Here is a 21,570-nt window from a genome sequence, read left to right on the forward strand (position 1 = left end):
TTTGCCAATACAATTAAGTTTAATCAGAGTAGGGGTTCTTGTGTGTTTGTTCTTTTCTTCCCCTAGCTTTTGTTTGTTTGAATTTTATTTTACTGTGGTAAGAACACTTAACATGAGATCTACCCTCTTAACCAATTTTTAAGTGTAGAGTACAGTATTGGTACCTGCGGGTACAACGTGTACAGCAGATCTCTAGAACTCACTCATCTTGCTTAACTGAAACTTGATGCCTGTGGATTAGCTGAACGTTTCTTCTTTGATGTATCCTTAGCACACAGACCCATTTTGCCTGGCACATAGTAGGCACTCAGTGAATAAATATTTGTTGATTGTTGAATGAATTTGTACATTCACGTTTGACCTTTTAAATGACCATTAAGCATAGCATGATAATATACCATTGTTTAAATAGTGGACATTTAAATTGCTTCACAATTTTTAGTTTCGTGGATGCACCACTGGGAACATTTTAGTACAAATGCCTTTTTTCTTTGGGAGAGCTATTCTATTTGAGTGTTTCTTCAGACTAGAATTGCTGGTTAAAAATATAAAAATGGTATTGTTGTTGCTAACTTGCTGTCTGGACAGACTGAATTAATTTACCCTGCCGCTGGCACTGGCTCTTTACCATCGTATTCCTGCTAATAGTGCTGTCTCATTAATTTTTTTTAAGCTGTAAGCTACCTACTGTAACAAATTCGTTTTATTTCACATTTCTTTAACTGCTAGTGAGGTTGTGTATCTTTGCATATTGTATTTTCTTATCTCTATTTTTTCTTTTTGTAAATTGTCTCTTTAGCACCTTTGAGTGCATATTAGGAAAAATCAGGGCATTGTCTTATATATGTTCAACTATGCATTTGGAATAATAAACTGCTCTAATAATCCCCCTATTTATCTCCTCGCCCTCTGCCTTTCTCCACTGCAGTCAATATATTAATTGTCTGTATAGCTAGAATATTTTTTTTTAAGAAAATTCCAGTCCCCAAAATCTTCAGCTCAAAAAACCTTCAATCGCTTGCCCAGTAAATATAAATCCGTCATCTGGGCCTTCATGACCCTCCTCCATGTGGTCCCAATGGCAGCCAAAGTCTTTCTCCGTGGCCAGATTAGAATGTTCAGTGTTCCCAGAGAGGTCTGAACGCTTTTGTGCCACTAGCTCTTTGCTCATCCTGTCGCTTGTAGCTGAGCCACATACAGAGAAAGCACAGGGGCAGTCTGCACCCCAAGTTGCAGAGCCAGTAAGTGGCTAAGACAATGTGTGTAATATTGTCTTGAAAGTTGATTCAGAGTTCCGATTTACAAACCCGTGAACTCTTTCCAGCAATAAGCAAGGGGCAACTTTGCTTCAAGCATAAAGGACTTTAAAATTACAATTATATTTTAATACCACATTAATCAGTTACGACAATTTGCTTATATGATGAGACTAGGAAGACCTGGCTTTGGTTACATAGCTCCTTCTAACCTCTTAGTTACTAATTTCTGATGTTTTATCTTTAAATAGTTTTTCTATGCTCAATTTGGTATGACTTGCTTCTGTGTAGGTCATAACATCCATGAAATTAATAATTCAGAAACATTTTGGCCACTCGGTGATCAGAGCTCTACTACCCCTCCCCCCATTCCTTCCTCCTCCTGTGCTTGCAAACTCACTTAGGGACACTGCCCATCACCTGGGGGTTGTTCTTAAATCCCTTCTTCTTCACCGCTACATCTAATCAAGCATTCCCCCTCCTAGATGTCTCCTGAGGGTACGTTATCTTAACCCTTCCCGGCAGGGCAGTCAAGTTGCAGCCCTGTGGCTGCTCACCCGGACTCTAGCCACGGCCTCCTCCTTCCTTCTTGCTTGTTCAGTCTAAACCTTTCCTGCACACAACTGCCAGAGAATTCCATCGAAAATGATGCTCTGATGTGCCACCCCCTGGCCCAACCTTTACTGCTCCTGTCGCCAACAGGCTGAGGGCACACTCCTTACCAGGGCATCTGAGGCCCTTGCTTCATGGCCTTATCTTCTCCAGCTTTGTCTCTTCCCCTTCTTTTCTAACTTCCTGCCTCAAATCATTTGCCTGAGCAATGCTGAAGTGCTTGTAGTTCTCTGAGGACAAGATGCTAATTCCTACTTCCGTTCCTTTGTACCTGCTGTTCCCTCTGCTGGCAACGCCACTTTCCTGATTTCCCACCTCATACGTGAACTGCATCCTGTAAGAGCAGCTCAGGTGCCACCCTCCCTAGGAAGTGACCAGCATGGCAGGTTGACGTTCTTCTCTTCCGATTCTTCACACGAGTACTCTGTGCCTCTCTTTATCACGTGAGGTCCTTTTGTGCAGCGAGGTATTGTATTCATCCTTGTACTCCTAGTATTTAGTTTGGTGTGTGCTCAATAAATATTGGATGAACAAATGAATTGTGCAGAAGCTGAAAACCGGCAGTGTTTTATTTTAACTGGGCAAATTCTTTTGACTCTACTATTTCTATATGCACTCTATTAATTTTCAGTAATATTTCCCATAATATTCTTGTTTTTTATGGAATTGATTTTCTTTTAAAAAAGTTTTTGGTTTAAAGATGATGGATAGAACCACCTAATAAGAAGATTAAATACCTTATATATTTATTACCTAAATCCTTGATTGTCCCTGTGAATTCCCCATGTTATATGTGTGGGGGTAGTTTTTCAATTAGTTAATTTAATTTTTATTTTCCGATGGAGCCTAATATTGCTAAAAGACGTGACAGTTGAGCTTCCTGTGCAGAGTTTGATGCCCATAACTTGGGAAACTAGCTTGGAATAAAATATATTTTTGAACAGAGATAATGGCCTTCATTAAAAATGAACACGCTGGGCTGAGCCTTGCACAGCACTGAGACAACCTGGGAGAGCCACAGGACGCGCTGTCACAGGAGCCTGAGCCCTGCCCTTTAGGGTGGATTGGAGCGTTTTGCCTAAAATCTCTAGGTACTGAACTTGGTTTCCTTTGCTTTTGGAGATAGCCAGCATGAGCGGCAACGTTGATAAATCTATGCGAAATCAATTCTGCTTCTATCTTTAAAGCTAAATTTTGTAAAACTGAGTGTTATACATGCTGGCAAAAAGTAACATTATAATGTTGTAAATAATCTATAGTATTTTCTAGCATCTGCTTAGACATTGAATTATTTTAACATTCAGTGTACCTTCAAGGTGAAGTAGCAATGACGTCCAGAGGAAAGAGATTTATTTAATAGGTTCCTTTGCAAATCTAGATATGGGCAACAATTACAATTTTCCTGACGTGTTTGATTTTCATTTTCTTGAGAATGTGTTGCTTTGCTGAAACCATATTCAAAGCCTAGGTCGATTGATCCCCTGCAAGATACACTTGAAGGTTAAGTAACTACAGATCTCAGCTAATCCTGTGTAATCTGCTGTTGGTAAATGGCTGTTTATGGTCCTGGCACACCAGCTTCTGAATGCTTAGGATTTTGTTTTCACCTTTTGTTCAAATAACCTCTGAAAGGAGCGATGCGTCTCTTTGCATGCCTGTGCATTGTGCTCAGCTTTTTGGAAAGAGTGAGCTGTTCGTGTCCTTCACAGTGTACCTGCGACTACTGGGGCAGAGACGATGGCTCGGGATCAAGGTACGCTTCTCTCCTTGTTACTAGTGATTCCCGGAAAAAGGGCTCAAACCAGATGGCTTTAGTTTGAAAGCAAATTGTCCATCAGAAATCAGAGGAGAGAAGGTTTAAAATTTATATAAGCTTGAATTTAACTGTGTTCGTCCAGGTTGCCCACTCCTTCACTGTTTTCATTTTGAGTGGTTTGGCTCTTAAAAGCCCCTCCAATAATCTGAGACTCTCAAACGCATTCTGTGTTACAAAAATATTCATCGCACTTGTCTTCACACAATGTCCCTTTCTGAGGTCAAACCCACTCAAATGTGTGTGGCCGGCTTCAGCCTGATTGGAGAAAGCGCAAGAGGCCAGGCCCAGATCATCTGCTTCCGGGGTTGTAAATTTCATTTTGGGGATTATTCCTGCCAACGGGGTACAATTTAGGAAGTAGGCAGGAGGGTCGCAAGAGTTAGAGACCCTCATAATTAGAATTTTTCACTTTAAGATATTGCAGTTTACAAAGAAAAGAAGCTTAAAGGTCTGGATCCACCCTGCCTGCTGCTGACCCCGCGTGGCCTCACAGAAGCCGTTTAACCTCTGATTGCTTTGACAACTCCCTGTTAAGTGAGAACATATGCAGGGGTCCTTTAGATAGAATTAAATGCAAAACAGAACTCTTAATAGTTAAACATGGTAGACTTTTTTTTTGAGGGGATATTTAGCAACAAAATCAGATGTTTTTGTGACTTGATTGAACAGTGAGCCTCTTAAACAAAGTAATTTGTTAGAAGAATCACCCAATTTCTGACTTACAGCTTTAAATAATTAAATAATAATAAAAACATTTTTGAGTAGTTTGTCTTGTTCTTGTATATTCTTTACTTATCCAACTTTTGATATCTTTTTGAAATATTCAGTAGGTGGGTAAAGACAGTGAGAAGAATGTAAAAAATTAAAGATCTACTTGGCGAACGATATGCAGCAGTTAATGACCCAGGCTCTGGGTGTTTTTGAGAAAACAATCACAGAGATGTTTCCTTCTCAATGGTGGCCCTATTACTGATGGACTTTATAAAAATCATAGTCTATTATGCCTGGCAAGAATTCTAGAAATGATCTAGTTTGACTGCTGTCATTTTATAATGGAAAGAACTAAACCACGTAGCGACTGAACGACTCGTCCAAGAGCAGTGTTGAGCTGATGCGGTGGCTGGCTGATAAGGATGCTGGGTCTTTCGGCTTCCAGTCCAGGCTTCTTCCACTGCAGCACGGTGGAATGCTGACGTAATGAGTAGAAACCGCATCATGCTGGTATAAAGCAGCACTGAAATTTGTGATACAGAATAGAGATGAAGAAGGAGAGCTGCCCCTGGAGAATTCCAGGGATTTCAGAGTCTTCTCCCAAAGTCACAGAAAGGAGATGACGCTGCCAGTGCATCGCAGCTTTATGCTGCTTCCTTCTCTACATTACAGCCTGGCTTTTAGAATTCACTGATTTAATGTGATGTGTTGTACTAAATGGCTGTGTTACAGTTATTATTTACTACTTTATAGTTATTATTTACTACGTGTGTAATGAATTGTAATTTAGATCATGCTTTGCAAAACTTTTTATTGTTCATTTTCAGCAGTCCAGTGGGGATGAGTATATGACGGGAGATAAATAGGTCTTTTTACAGGTTCAAATGAAACTAAATTCTCTGTTTCTTCCTCCTTTACTCCCACCCATGGGGCAGGCTTGTTTTTCTAGGCCTGTTTTACACTTGCCACTAAACAACATCACAGTGCGACTCGCTCAAGGTCGTTTAACTTAGTGACATGGCAAAAGGAATAAACTCGAAGTTTCTGGTTAATTCCTTAGGCTGAAAGCAGTGCACAGTCACATTGTTAAAACAGAGCTCAGCTTTAAGCACCTAGTGTGATCATTTGCTCTTTTTTCTTTCTTTAAGGGATCGTCTTAAAAAGGATCAATTTGTAACTTTGACAGGGGATTCCTTTAAAATGGGTCATTTCTAGAAAGGTTTCAGCGTGCTCCCCCGAGTTGGATGGATGTGGGTTTGAAAGGTGGCTTTGTAATCCACTATGTGGCCTTGGGAAGTTTCCTGATGGTGCCGGCCCTCAGCTATTTTATCCGTAAAAATGAGGTTGATGATAATAATAGCAAACACTCGTTGAGTGCTTACTATGCACCAGGAAGGTGTAAAATTTTACATCCATTTCAACTAATCATCCTAACACCCCAAATGGGAAAATGAAGTTGAGCGATCAGAGAAGTGGCCACGATCTCACGGCCACAGAGAAGGTGTCCGAGCTTAGATTTGAGCTGACATCAGCCTGCCTCCAGAGCTGGTGCCTCTACCTGGAACCCAACACCCACCTCCTAGGGCCTGTCTGATGATGAAAGAAGGCCGCGGTTGTGGTGGGTGTGGCACAGGCCTGACTCTTAAAGAGCTCCATCAATATCAGGTTGAACCACAAGAAACTGCTGCTGATATTTGATTGTTTTTAACCTATAAAAATGGCCATTTCATATGATTCAATCTAAAAGAAGAAGACGATGATGAATTATTAATGAATAGGTTAGTCAGGCTGAACAGATAATTTGCAAAAACCATCAGGGAATGAAAAATTGATGCATATTTCAAATAAGTATTATTTTTTCAAATGAGTCTCAGAAGGCAGGTTTCTTTCTCTTGTGACACTAGGTTGGTCCTATGCAATGACCTGGACATGAACGAAGTCCCTACGAACTTCCCCGTGGACGCCGTGAAGCTTCGCATAGAGAAGACAGTCATCCGCAGGATCCCGGCCGAGGCCTTCTACTACCTGGTGGAGCTCCAGTACCTCTGGGTGACTTACAATTCCGTGGCCAGCCTTGATGCGAGCAGCTTTTACAACCTGAAGCAGCTGCATGAGTTGCGCTTGGATGGGAATTCTCTGGCTGCCTTCCCTTGGGCATCTCTGCTGGACATGCCGCTTCTGAGGACCCTGGATCTGCACAATAACAGAATAACCAGTGTGCCAAATGAGGCCCTCAGGTACCTGAAGAACCTTGCCTACTTGGATTTATCAAGTAACAGACTAACAACGCTGCCACCAGATTTCCTGGAGAGCTGGTCTCACCTAGTTGCAACATCATCTAGAAGCCTGGCCCTCACACCAAGAAGAATTATTCTTGGTGAGCTCATCCATTTCTGGGCTTCTCAGGCCCAGATAATTTGCTCTGGATGCTTCAGCGGTTCAGTCTTTTCATATCTGCTGACTTTGGTTTCTTCCTCTATACTTGCACTTTTGATGGAATAGTACTTTATCAGCTAGGTCAATTTGCCTATCTACCCTGTGTAAGGTGTAATGGTGTGTGTGTGTGTGTGTGTGTGTGTGTTGGGGGAGGGAGGGGAGCTGGCCACATAAGCTGAGACACTAATGTTGCTCTTAGAGGCCCTGGAGCTGAGTGACAAATCTTCCAACCTGTCCTTATTCTTGTGACACGCCGGTGCTCCATACTCTGCCACACCCAACCTTCCGCTCTGGTCTCTTTTTAACCCTTCCTCAGGCTCTTCAGGAGTGGGAGACGGACGTCAGCCTCTTTATGAGGGGCAAGGGTTTAATCGGTTAGGAAGATAGCTTCCAAATTTTCTTAATCTAAAAAGAAATGACAGAAACACCAGTTATTTAACTGGCCCCCAGTGGAAATCCTAATGGATTTGGTCGCTAAGTTTAGCTGTGCTTAGCTTTGTATAAGTTGATCCTGACTTTGTTTAGGTTCTATGGGTGTTAGTCTTGGGTTCTTAAAGGTACACTCCTTGTGGTAGACCCCTCTCTTCTTTCTTTGTATCTTCCCACAGCGCTCTGCACGTGGTGACCGCCCAGTGAATGTGGTTGCCCCATTGAAATCAGTGAACCGAGACCCTTCTCTGGGCTGTCTGTGGGCAGGGAGGCCTTCCACACTTCTGTAGAAGACACAGCCTGAGGCTTTGGTCAATCGGTTTGATTTGCTACAATTTTGCTCACTCGATAAGGCTTGTGGTCAGTTCACAAGTTGTGTCGTCATTGCAGCAGAGGAGGTTGTTTCTCAGAAGAGTAAAGAACTTCTGTCTGTCCAATGAAATGACAGGAAGCCTTTTGGAGTGAGAAGCAACTAGATGCTAAATATGAGCCAGCAATCCCTGCTGACCAATATCACACACTCAAATCTTTGATGAAGTATAAATAAAATAAAAGTTAAATTTGAGTTTTCTTTTGATAAAAAAGAAAATGCTGTGACACCCCTTAAATGGTTTCAGCATTGCTTCTGTTGAGATGTAAATGTGTTTTGGTGCTTATGAGACTAAAAGCATGAGTAATAAGAACCAGATAGACAGGGGCAAAATCACATAAGCTTTTCTTATATAGCTAATTCATGTTTTGTCCACTGCTTATCTAGTCCTTCAAACGTTTTTGGTTAGAAAATGAAAACAGTATTGTGGGATGGGTTAGAGAAAAAAACATTAGTTTAACTTAACGATGGTTGTGGAGTCCTTATTATATACACTGTGATTATATACACCGTGCAAACCTATACTGTAGTATTTATTTATTTTAGCCACTAATTTGATCCTTATGTGTAAGGCTGATATTTAGAAATTGTCCTAATTTAAACATTGAGATTCTATTTCTCTCTATATTTTTCTAAGTTTCTTTGGAAGCCATTCTTGGTTCTAACAGAACTACCGAATGGAGAGATACAGTAGACAATAAATCCAGTTACTAAATTACTATAAATAGCTCTCTAATGATTAGTTGCAAATATTACTATGAAGAAATAATTTATAGAGCATTATTATTTTTCACTTGTAAGTTAAATCTGGATGAGAACAGAGGGATCACATGGGAAAGGGTCATGAAATTTCTTTGTCCGTGGAGAGTTACCCACACAGGTTTATCTGTTTCAGGGTTCAGATGCTCTAAAAGCAGTAAAATGAGAATACTTTCGATATAACATTAAATTTAAAAAGCAGGGTATATAATTGTACTTAAAGCACAATTACAATTTTTTGAAAAGTGCAAAGAAAAAGACTGAAAAGATACACCTGGTTAACCGGCTTCTTTGGGGGAGGGGCATCATTTGATTTTCTGTATTTTCAAAATGTTCTGCAACGACCATGCATTACTTTTACAATAGTGATAATAATCATGATAATAAATAACAGAAGATATTTTAAAACATGTCCAGCCATGGATGGCAGCTGGCCTTAGCAAAGCCGTGCCTGCAATGCAACAAGGGGAAAGAAGAGCTGCCCTCCCAGAGGAGGGCTGGGGCGCGCATGGGCACGCACAGAGGAGTCAGTGCTCTCGGCTGGAAGATGGAGGTGGGAGGCCTTGCTCCCTCTTGCTCACAGGACTGTAATGAGAATGGGGTGAGATGTTGTATGTGACAGTTCTTTAGGATATGAGGCCAACAGTCTCTGAGGTTATGATTTTAGATGAATAATAATCCATAGCAGCTGTGACTGAGCCGGGAGTGTCTTATAACAAAATACTTCTCTACTCTGGTTCTTTTGCTATTTTAACTATATTTGAGTCTTCCAATTTTATCATTAAAATATGGTGACGAGAACCAGTTCTAGATTTTCTAGAACTCAGTGGTTAACTGTAGCAATCATATGTTTCTAGGTGCCTGTAGGATTTTTTTGTACTATTATAGTAAGATACGTTGAGCTTTTATATAACTTTATTGTCCTGTGTTTGCTATTGTTAGCAGATGGAGGTTCTATTTGAAATAATAATAGTAAAAGCTAACACTGATGGAGTGCTTACTCAGGGCCAAGCCCAGTTCCTATACTGCTCAGATAGAGCTTCTTCCAGCCTCGTGTTAACCGTGTGGTAAGTACCATTTCATCCCCATTTTATAGATGAAGAAATGAGGCACAAGTTAAGCCACTTGCCCAGATTCACTCACCACCTAGCGATGGAGCAGGGGGGGAATACAGGCCATTTGTTCCAGAACCCATGCGCTTCCCCTCTCCTTTGTAATGCAAGGTACGGTATGTACTAATACCAAAGTTATTTTTCTCATATATGCATTACTTTACCGATCTCTTTAAATCAGGTATTTAATAACAAAATTTAGGCAAAGGTTTTTCGATTACACCCTCTCATTTCTGCATGAGTAAAAATACCAACTTAACGATATTGTCCTTTAATGTATCCATAAAAACATAAACTAGTGTCCTGCAAGTAAATATTTAGATTAACTGTGAAACCAGATTAGGTTTTTGATTTGCAATACAGGTAAGTTTCCACGGCGTCTTTCTCAAGAATAGGCAAATATTTACATAGGCAGACTACGTAAGCCCTGACAATGATTTTCTTGGAGGAAAAAGCCTGCAGTAGGCGAGGGCATAAAATGCTTTCTTGAGTGCTATTTACTGGTGCCCAAATTTGTTCAGTTGTAAACCTGGGCTCTTCTCCTATTCAGAATGAAATTTGCCTGAAGGGCAGCAGTAGCCTGATTATTCCCACAGAATTTTCTAATATGTCATTAATTTAATTCAGCAAATGCTCCTCAGTCCCCATGGGGATGCCCATGCTTTGCTAGGCCCAGAGAAGACTAAATCCACGTAGTTAGGGCTGACCTGTGCCAGGCGCTCTCTTCAGGACTCCCTGGCAGGATCCCAGCCCTGAGGACCACCCCAGGAGGTGGGTCTGTAATCATCACGGCCCTCTTTTTACAGCTGGTGAAGGCAAAGTCAAGCTTCAAATTCACAGGCCATCTCCAGAGATAGCATTCCTCTCTTTTTTAAACTTTTTTTTAAATTGAGGAATTGGGGTGTAATACAGAGGATCTTACGTGTACAGTTGGGTATGATGGTAAATGTATACCCCCACAAAACCCACATCCTCACCAAGATACAGAACAATTTCACGCCCCTGCAAAGTTCACCTGTGCCCCGTCTCAGTCAGTCTCCTCCCAGCCCATGCAACCACTATTTTATTTCTATCACCACAGGTTGATTTGTCTGCCCTGAATTTCACATAAATGGAATTTATAAGATGCATTCTTGTGCCTGCCTTCTTTCACTCAGCACTGCGTTTTTGAGATTCATCTGTGTCATTGCATGGATTGGCGGTTCCTTGTCACTGAGTCACAGTCAATTTTATGAACGCACTCATTGTTCATCCTTTTTCTTGCTGTTGGACACATGGGCCGTTTCCAGTTTTTAGTTATTATGAATTAAGCTACTATTCACATTCTTGTGCAAAGCTTTTTGTAGCATACATTTTCATTTCTCTTGGATAAATTCTTAGGATTGAAATAGCTGGATCATAGGATGGTTATACACATCACTTTTTAAGAAACTGCCCGTTTTCCAAAGAGCATGTACTGTTTTACACCCCCGCTAGTACTGTCTAACAGCCTACGTGCTCCACATCCTCTCCAACACTCCATGTCGTCTGTCTTTTTCATTTCAGTCTCTTTCATTTCATTTCAGGGGGTGGGTGGGTCAGGGAGTGGTACCACCTTGTGATTTTAATTTGCATTTCCCTAATGACTAATGGTCTTGACCATGTTTTCATTTGCTTATTGACCATTGGTATATTCCTTTATAATTTTTTAAGGTTGTTTTTTCTTTCGTGGTTTTTTAAGGTTGTTTTTCTTTTTATTATTGAACACAAGTCTTTTGTTATATGCATTATGAATATTTCCTCTGAGTCTGTGGCTTGTCTGTACATTTTCTTCATGGAGTCTTTAGTAAGAAAGTTTTAAATTTTGGTGACATCTGATTTATCAGTTTTTTCTTTTACACTTAGTGCTTTCTGTGTCCCATCTAAGGAATATTTGCCTACCTACAGGTCACAGAGATATTCTACTGTCTTTATGGTTTTAATTTTTATATTCAGTTTGTAGCTTTATATTCTTAGCTTTTATGTTCATGACTGTGATCCATCTCAAAATAGTTTTTGAGTATAGTGTGAGGGAGGGGTTGAAGTTTATGTTTTTCCAAACAGATGTCCAGTTGTCTCAGCACCATTTGCTGAAATGACTTTCCTTTCCCCTTGAATGTGAAACGCCACTGCCTCCACAAAGCTGACTAAGGTGTGCTCTTTGCCTTCAAGAGCTGATCATCTGCAGAATGACTTTTGTACAGGAATTTATTGCTGACTTTTCACACAAAAATAGCACATTTAATCCAACCACCGTGATGCATGGAAAACATTACCCTTTTAAAAAAAGGAGAAGGCAAAGTTCATTTGCCCCTACCCAAGAATAGTTATGTAAAATAAATTGATTAATGCAAATTACTGTGGATGGTGTGCTGGCTGGAAGGAATGCAGTGAAGGTCACAGTGTAACTCCAGGGAGTTCTTGTAACTTTGTCCCCAGGAGAAAAAGCACTTGGTGAATGCGTTCAGCACTCAGATCATTATTATTTTTCAGGGTTTAAAGTTATACCCTTGACCTTGGATATTTCAAAGTTGGAATAAATAAACATTCTATGTTTGAGGGATTTAGAAATATCTTCCTGGTTTACATAACTTTTAGATATGACCAGTTGGATTAATTTTTAAAAGAATTTTGTTTCACCGTTAATACATTTTTCTAACAGCGTCAAAGTGGGAATGAAATTGTTAATGTTAAAAGCCCCTGGATCTTTCCCGATATAGACATTTGTGCTCCAGACATTGCTGCTTTGACATCCGTTATTTGTAGATAACGGCACATATAGCTGTCACCCATGGCTCTAGACGCTTTTAGGTGTTGAAGAAATGAGTTATGGTGGAAGGAGTATTAGATTAGGAGGCTGAAACATCTGGGATTTGGTCAGAACTCTAAGCTACTTACAAAGTTAAGGCAGTAATCTCTGAGCTCTGGCGTTCTCTGGTGTGAAATTGGAAGAATCATACGAGTTTCCAGAGGTCGATATAAGACATATACATAGTGGTTGAGAATGAGAGCTTTAAGACCAGGAACCGAGGGTCAAATCCTGACTGCGCTCAGTTGTGGGACCTTGGGCAGATCCCTAAACCTCCCTAAGCACTGGTTTTCTTAAAATGAGTGTGAAACTAACATATACACCTCATGCTATTGTCAGGATTGAGGCAGACAAATCCTTTAGCAGGCTGAGCACTGTTGGGAGGCAGTTCTTCCGTCTCTCACATTTCTGCCTGTCGTGTGAGCAGAGGCAGGCACTGACTGCCTCCTGCGCTGAACTATCTTTTCAAGGAAGTTTGTGTCGAAAGCCATTTTGGAAGCAGAGATTTGTCTCCCTCCAGAGCAAAGGGTAGGCATGCTTACTGCCCAGTGTGATAAAGATAGTGTCTCCCTCCAGAGTTGTGAGTAATAAACTATCCTTTGTCTCTGACCAGGAGTCCTGTGTCTTCTGCTAACATCTATAAAACTATGTGGTCAACTGGGATGAGGTGGTCACCCTAAATAGGGCAAAACTCAGACCCTTTACAGTTCTTGACAGGTGCAGTATTTGCCACATAGAAAGCAATCAATAACTGCTAACTTGTGTTGTTATTACTTCGTAAAGAAAAAATCTGGCCTAATAAGTGTTTTGAAAGTATTAAGTATTCTACACACATTATTCCATGATAGAATGAATTTGACGTTTGTTGCAGGTGGGATAGAATTCAAAGCAACGTTACTGAACTGGTTATGAATTCAAAGGACTAAATATAAGAGGAAGAAGTTCAAGCTAGTTCACTCACGGAAGAAAATAAATTTATAAGATAGAACGTAAAAGAACAGTAAACATTTACCAATGCTGGCAGAAAAATATGAGCCAGTCATGAAGTGCTATTATGCTAAAAATAGGCATTCATGGAAATCTAGAATTTATAAATGAACAGTCAAATCTTCCACCATGGTTAGAATTTTCTAAAATTGCAATTCTGTCTTTTCTCCTTATGAATCAATATATAATCCACTCCATTAGTAAAAAGCCACAACCACAAATCTTTTTGAGAGAAGTCCTTTTCAACCTTGGGCTTTATGTGAGGCTGCTGTGGGGTGTCACCCTTAAGGCCCTCAGAGAGACTTTTGTGTGACGGAAGGCTCTGAGCACCATCTGACATCCTTCTGAGATCTTAGCACACAACGTTAGAGTCCCACCCACGCTAGACTTGGCTTTCTCTCTGGAGCCCTTTCTTAATGTGAGAGCTTTGGAGAGGCTGGGAGTAAGAAACACTTCTTTTATTGAACCCAGCAAGTTTCAGCTCCTTTATGTTAGCAGATCTTCCTTTAGCTGTTGTCTCTCCTTGACATTTTACAATGAGCAGCAGGAAGACACCAGGCAGCAGTTTGGACACCGTGTGAAGAAATATCCTTAGCTGGAACGTGCATGTCGCTGAATATGTTTTCTACTTTCCAGGTGAGCCACAGGTGACGGTGTTGCTAAACTTTCTGTCACTCCATAACGAGGGGCCCCTCTCCTCTAGTTTCCGGGAACGTTTTCCTCATTTCTCTTTGAGCTCTCACTGACAGGCTCCTTGAAGGCCGGAGCACTTTGACCAGCGGTTCTGAAAGTGGAGGCAGACCCTGAAGGCACTCGCAGGGGAGGCTGACAGCTAACTGACCTTGCTGCTGATGCTCTCCTGAAGGGAGACTGAGCAGGGCACCTCCGTGGCCACCACATGTGACATCCATGCTAAGCTATGTTCCAGCCTCGACCAGTCTTTCCCATCTTCTCTCCTGACGCTGCCTGCATCTCACTCTGTGCTTTCGCTCCACAGAACTTATCCTGCCTCAGTGTGTCTTCAGATCACACAAAACAGCGATGCAGTGCAGGCTGCTCTAGGTGCCTCTCAGCACCCCATAACCCTTCAAATACTGGAAGTGCTTTCACAGCACCTAGAAATAGCTCTGTCGCGGTATTTATGGCACCTGTGGTACTTGGATTCAAATCTTGGCTCTGACACTAATTAACTATGTGGCTTTGGTCAAATTATTTGGCTTCTCCATGTCTCAGCTTCTTCAACTTTAAAATGGGGATAATAATACTCTCCTTCTCATGGGATTGTTGGAATTAAATGAGATAATACAGGAAAGTGCTTAGAGGAGCCTAGTGTGGGGTAAATGGTCAGTAACGGTGAGCCGTGGTCGTTAATGATCTGAACTGACAGGATGTGTTCTTTCAGCGGCTGGATTGCAGGGCAAACCTGACAGCCAGGTGCCTCCTTTTCATCCCGCAAAGCACGTCTGTTCTGAGGGAGACAGTGCAGACACCTGCTTCCCCAAGAGGCTGTGATGTCAACTGAAGTCATCAGAATAAACTTTTCACCCTTTTCCTCCCTTCTGGCCTAGGTCTGCAGGACAACCCTTGGTTTTGTGACTGTCACATTTCCAAAGTGATCGAGTTGTCTAAAGTTGCCGACCCCGCTATAGTGCTCCTCGATCCACTGATGATTTGTAGTGAACCCGAGCGCCTGGCAGGGATTGCATTTCAGCGGGCTGAGCTGGAGCAGTGTCTGAAGCCATCGGTGATGGCCTCGGCCACCCAGATCACGTCCGCTCTGGGCAGTAACGTTCTGCTGCGGTGCGATGCCACCGGCTACCCCACCCCACAGCTCACGTGGACCAGATCCGACAGCTCGCCAGTTAATTATACAGGTATTTTCTTAATTCAGGCCTATGAAACAAAGAGTTTTCAAAGGTTGGAACTGAACCTCATGTTTTTGTTTTGTTTGAAATTGGCCGGTTAATTCTAATAAAATATGCCAAGATTTTTGGGAGAAAGGAATTTGAAAGGTTCATTTTTTTGGTTAATATTTTCCTTAGTTTATCTGACTAACTACATGGATGAAATTAGACAATCTGATTTTTTCTTAGAAAACAACACAATCCAGTGGATGGCAAATTGCATAAGGCCTGTGTTTTTCTGCATTGTCTTGGGTACGGCTCACATTAAAATGCATGACCATTACAATTGTCTTAAAAGGGATTTTCATACAAGTTTCTCATTTTTGAATGATTACTTAAATATTAAATTACATGAAAACCTTATTATGAAGCAAAAAGTGTAATTTTTAGAAATATTGGTGACACAGACTTTTCAGATCCTACTATGATTGAGTCGGTGCTTTGGCCTTATTTCCATAGTGATATTCTCATGATCAAAGGGATATATTTTTAAAACTCTTTAAAATTAAATTTAAATCAAGGTTGAAATGATGAAACCTAATGGAAAAAAAATAAGGCCTAATATTCCTACAAATAGAAAGTAAATGGCCCACAGCTTAAGAGGGTGAGTTACATTTTGGGCTGTTGAGACATTCAGTGCATTACTATCCTTCAGAAAGCTTCAGAAATCAAGGCAGGATAAAAATATGTTAGATTTTAGTGTTTAGGAAAGTAAAATTCCAATTTTGCAAGAACTATATATTGTTCTGCAAATTAAAAAATCCATGGTTTAGATGTCAATCTAAGTTGAATATAAAATGGAAGATTGAGAATACAAATTACGACTCCTCCATGCCGGAAAATGATCTGCTGTACCTTCTGGCTATAGACAGACGGCATTTTATTACAATAAAAATATTTGGGGAAATATTTAAGTAAGGGCTTCTGGTATACATTTTATAGAGCTACAGTGAGTTAAAATTGGAAGGGCTCTTTGAGATCACTTTGTCTTATCCTCTTATTTTAAAAATACAGAGACAGAGACCTAAAGACATTAACTGACTTGTCTGAAATCACATCCACTTAGTGGACAAAAGTTTACTAAAACCAAGTCTCCTAACTTGCAGCCCCATGTCTTTTGAAAATACTGCTCTCCATACAGACCTCATGGCACATGGCACGTCCCAGACCTTCATGTAGACGATTCACAGAACCATTGCCTGCCTTCGGAGATTTGCAGTGTGCCACTTCCCTCTTGGCTTTTGTGAAAGGGATGCATGTAGAACCAGATAGTTGCTTCAGTCGGCATGTTGCTTGAGTTTTTCCTTTTTTTTCCCTTTCACAAAGTATGTATGTTGTTTTCTTCCAGTAATTCAGGAATCTCCAGAGGAAGGAGTCAGATGGTCCATAATAAGCTTGACAGGCATTTCATACAAGGATGCTGGGGATTACAAATGTAAGGCCAAAAATTTGGCTGGGATGTCGGAAGCTGTGGTTACTGTGACAGTGGTTGGTGTTGTCACAACCACCATATCATCAGACACTTCTGAAAGAGGAACTGGAGATCAGCCTGAGCAAGAGGTCCAGGCAGACTCTAGAACTCCATCCATACCTGGCCCGTCGGCATCTCCCTGGCCTCCTTCCTCCGCTGCTTCTTCCACTTTTCTTTCTACTTCTACTTTGTCTCCTCCCTCCACTGCTTCCTCCTCCTTATCTCCTTTCTTCTCCTCCTTTGTTTCTCCAACCGCAACTCGAAGCACTAGAATTTCAACAAGCACCACCGTGGCTGGCCAGCAGTCACTCCAGCTCTACCCAGATGTGAAAAGAAATTTAAAGGTGGAGATGGGTGGAGGTAAGCTTCCTCCTGCTAGTGCAAGTAAAAAAGAATTGGCGTTGTTGGATCAAGCAATGTCTATGGAGATGGGTGCCGCAATAGAAAATCTCAGGGTGGTCAGCGAGACCGAAGAGAGTGTGACTTTGGTGTGGAACACCATCAACAGCATGCGTGACTCTGAGGTGAACGTGTTATATTCCAAGTATGGGGAGAAGGACCTGCTGCTGCTTAATGCTGACTCCAGCCAGAACCAAGTAATCATAGATGGCTTGGAGCCTGGGAAGCAATACATAGCATGTGTCTATCCGAAAGGAGTGCCTCCCCGGAAGGACCAGTGCATCACCTTTTCCACTAGGACAGTTGAAGAAGTGGGTGATTTTCAAGGGTCTTTCCTCATCGTGGTGAGCGGTACTGCCTGTGTTGTTGTCTTGCCATTGATATTTTTCCTGTTGTACAAAGTTTGCAAACTGCAATGTAGGTCAGAATCCTTTTGGGAAGATGATTTGGCAAAAGAGACTTACATCCAATTTGAGACCCTGTCGCCCAGGTCTCAAAGTGTAGGGGAACTTTGGACTCGAAGGCACAGAGACGATTCAGAAAAGTTGCTGCTTTGTTCTAGGTCAAGTGTGGAATCTCAGATGACTTTTAAAAGCGAGGGTTCTAGACCAGACTATTATTGCTAAGGTTTTACAGCTCAGGTGCATGTGAATTTCACAAAATTTCTTCCAATTGAGGATCTGAGGGTATAGTTGACGCTTTGGATGACTTTTGGACAGACTTTCCCATCCTTCATGAAAATCACAAATGGAGTGCTTTTAATTGTGTTTAGAAAAATACCATGAGACTTCTGAACTGAAAGGACAAATAATCTTGACTTTTTTTGTGTGGAAGGTGTCCATAGAAATAATTTTTAGAGCAGTGCTTAATAAGTTATTAATATGTTTTAGGGTAATGTTTTAGTCCTTAAAAATAAATTTATGTGAAAATGGTTGTAAAAAAGTGAAATCTGAATTTTAAAAAGATAGTTTTTTGGGCAGTGAAGAAAGATTAGTGTAACCAGCTATGCCTTGATTTCACTCCTGTTCAAAGTGCCCTGTGGGGTTTGCTGTGGACACTGGCTGCCATTGCCTGGTGGGCGAGAGTGGGAGAGTAAGTTTTGCATTCACTAAGGTGAAATCCAGCCCCGTGGAAAAGGAGGGCTCCGTCTCTTCGTGCCCGTAGGCATTACAATACAGTGTAGTTGTATTCATATTGCAAGTAAGAAACAGTTTTCCCATGTCCTAAGAAACATAGGTATTAGCAAAAATAAGTTTAGAAAGAGGATCATGATGCATAATAAGGTCATTTCAAAAAATAGTACTATTGCATTCTAGTACATTTGCTAAGTGACTGTATGGGTCTGTTTTTAAACCATGGTGCTCATTTTAAAACAATCTCTTGAATATTTTGATATTTACTCTTCTTCTCTCCCTCCCCTCTTCCTTCCGTCGTTTCTTTTTTCCCCTTCTGCTTTGTCAGAAGATATTCAGGCGGCCAAAGGACCACAGCTAAGCTGTTTGTCTTTTGCCATGTTATTTTGATTTCCTGGATAAAGGGAAGAACTTGGAGAGTCTTTTTTAGAGCCAAAAGGCATGTTTTAGGATTTTGAAAGATTATCTTCAGTGGATGCATTTGGTCAGACTTTGTAGGTTAGAAACATCAAGGAAATTGAATTGGAGTGGCCAGATGAATAGGAGAAAAGGAGTGTCATAGATAAAATTTAGTTTTTTTTTAAAAAAGGAGTTTTTCACCACCTTTACTCAAGATTATATTCCCTTTACATTGAAGATTTTGGAGTATAGAACAGATTTATAAAGGTATGTCAGAAGTCCTGAAATATCCTGAGAAGCAAGTTCTCAGAAAATACTATGTTTGGTAAGAAACAGATTGTCTTTGATGTAACACGTTGTGGAAATTATAATACAAGCAGCTGCAGAATGAGAAATTGTTTATTCCAAATGGCTCTTAATTAAAAAGAAAAAAGAATTTTAGTTTAGCCATAATCCGCACATCAGAAGATGACCAGGATGGATGGATGGCCTGCTCTGAACTCCCCCACTTCCCCTGCTGGTATAATTTCCTCTCCTTTCCAGCTTTTTTGTCCTTGGTGCTTCCATCACTGAGTGCATTGTCTAATGAGCTAACAGTTTTTAATTCAGTATTCATTGTTGGGATTTGTTAGAAAAATATATTTTGCAGACAATTTTGTGTTTAGCTTCAAATTATTTTAGATTAACTTATTTTAAACTAAAAGATTACAAAAACCTTCATTTCTCTACTCTAAAGATATCATGAAATTTCATTGCCATATTTAAAGGGCTCTGCCAAAATACTGCGAGAGAATGTTACAGACTACTGAGCTAAATGGCACCCAAATTGTACAAAGGCAGGTTATTTCAAAAAAGGAGACTTGGACCATCATGATGAGATAAGTTACTGACTGCCCTTATAATCAAAATCAAGTGAGGTCTGGACTTAATTTTGACCAATGAGAAAAAGCTAGTTGGTGATATGGAGGGGAGAAAGCACTTTTGTCATCTCCAACTTGGTTTTAGCACAGGAGGTGAATTGCAAGTAATTTGTTACTAATAGTGAAAGAATATAATTGTAAGTCACCTGCTTTCTAAAAATACATAGATTTGAGTCTCTGCAAGGCTGTCCTAGTAATATCATTGCTCTCATGTTCTCACGAGTACGCTTTCTTGAGTGGGAGAGAAAGATTGACATGCTAGCAAGCAGCATGGAATTCCACGTAATCAACAGCCTGTTAATCAATGTCACCATAAGCGTTGTGGATGATATATAGCATAACTGATATTGAGCCAATATATGTTGCAATTAGATATGATTACAATGTCTTACTTTCAGACAAAATATATTGGAGATTTGTAAAACTTGGGGTACACAGTGAGGGCGTGTCCCACGTGAGACTATCATCAGTGATGTGCTGTGACATAAAAAATGTTGAGGACTCCAAGGTAATAGTTTATGATGGCCGGAAAAGCAAACTGTGGACTTTGGAGTCAGATAAGTGCCCTGGACTTTGGGAAACTTTTATGAAAGTTTCAAAGAGAAAAATTTTTGACCCCTAGTCTTGAGTCTCAAAAAGGCCTTATAGCTAATGACGGGAGATTAAAAAAGAAATTTCCAGATGAATGATTGTGAAATAATTCAAATAAAATGGGAGACAGCTCAGGAAAGTTGAATGGCTGTCTAGTAACTTAAAATTTCAAATGATAAGTATAAAAGAAATAAAGAAGTTTGAGTAACCAACGACGAATGTAGAAATGTAGCAAATCTATTATAAAAGTGTCAAAAATTTAGACCACCCAATAAATTAAGGATCAAAAAGAAAGGGTAAAGTTGACCAGAAGGAACTATAAGGCTTGTTTTTTTTTTGTTTTGTTTCAGTGGAAAGAGAATGCTAATGTTTATATTGATAAGTAGACTTTTCTTTTGTTTAATTTATAATAAAACTGATTTTGTATACAAACATCTGACTCTTGATTTGTTTAAATAGCGAAAAAGATTAGGCTATACTCCCAGTGGATATGTTCGTGTTGCTGTCTTTCTATGCAATTAATTTCAAGTCACTGGTTGGATGAAAGTCATTCTCCTTTGTATAGGGTATAACATTGATGATTCATTCCATAATTATTCAGGAAAATAAACACCAATGTTTATGTATTATTTTGGTACAGTTTGTAAACACAATTAAATCCTTACAGAAAAGCAGCAATTTTCTATCATTGCCATAATTTTAATACATCATGTATTAAGTGTGCTAGTTATCTTTATCTTATGGAATTTCCCAAGTGTTTAACATTGGGACAGTAGAAAGGAGTTAAATTCTTGGAGTAATTGCATAGATGCATAGATCTCCACTGATGCTAAGTTCCTTATCATACTTTCTGTCATCTCTAGGAGCAAAGACAGAAGGGTAGGAGTACAGAAGAATTTTGAGGAAAAACCTCTCAAAATATGAGACAGCAGCTCTGGAGGATAATGGCAGTCCCCTGAATCCTAATATCTCCATGCATCCTTCCCCCCAAACCCCCAAAACTATTAGTTTAACAGAAAAATGCAAATAAAACCATGCATGACCCCTATTTTTAGCATTAGTAGGAGAGAGAAAATACGATGAACTACAAGTTGCCTGTAAGATAAATAAACATCAAATTCTGACTAGTGTCCTGCCTCTGCTGCAAGCCTGTGGGTGTGGAGAGCGAGAGAAGGAAGGCATAAGAGACCGCAAGAGAGAGGAGAGCCAAGAGTCTGTGTGGAGCAAAGACAAAAGCACACCCAACACCAAGTGCAAATACACTGACCTCATGTCTGAGACCGGAGCTGCAAGGGAGGGGTGTTGAAGCAGCGGGCCAGAGGTGGAAGCCAGGGAAAAGCGTTGCTTCTAGGGCAGAAGGAGCTAGAGAAGGGTGGTACCCTGCAAAGACAAGGCAGTAAGAGAAGAGAAAGAAGCCGGGGGGGGGGGGGGGGGGGGG

General features: G+C 40.5%; 1 protein-coding gene across 1 annotated transcript; it reads left to right on the plus strand.

Moving 5' to 3' along the window:
- Positions 1–3,505: 3,505 nt before the first annotated feature.
- LRIT3 (leucine rich repeat, Ig-like and transmembrane domains 3) lies at positions 3,506–17,715 on the plus strand. Its single transcript, XM_046655999.1, has 4 exons — positions 3,506–3,621; positions 6,300–6,772; positions 14,884–15,189; positions 16,568–17,715. The coding sequence occupies exons 1-4, from the start codon at positions 3,506–3,508 to the stop codon at positions 17,713–17,715; spliced, it is 2,043 nt and encodes a 680-aa protein (XP_046511955.1).
- The last annotated feature ends 3,855 nt before the right edge of the window (positions 17,716–21,570 follow it).

This window comes from Equus quagga, chromosome 3, assembly GCF_021613505.1.
Source record: "Equus quagga isolate Etosha38 chromosome 3, UCLA_HA_Equagga_1.0, whole genome shotgun sequence".
In the NCBI taxonomy this organism is placed as follows: Eukaryota; Metazoa; Chordata; class Mammalia; order Perissodactyla; family Equidae; genus Equus; species Equus quagga.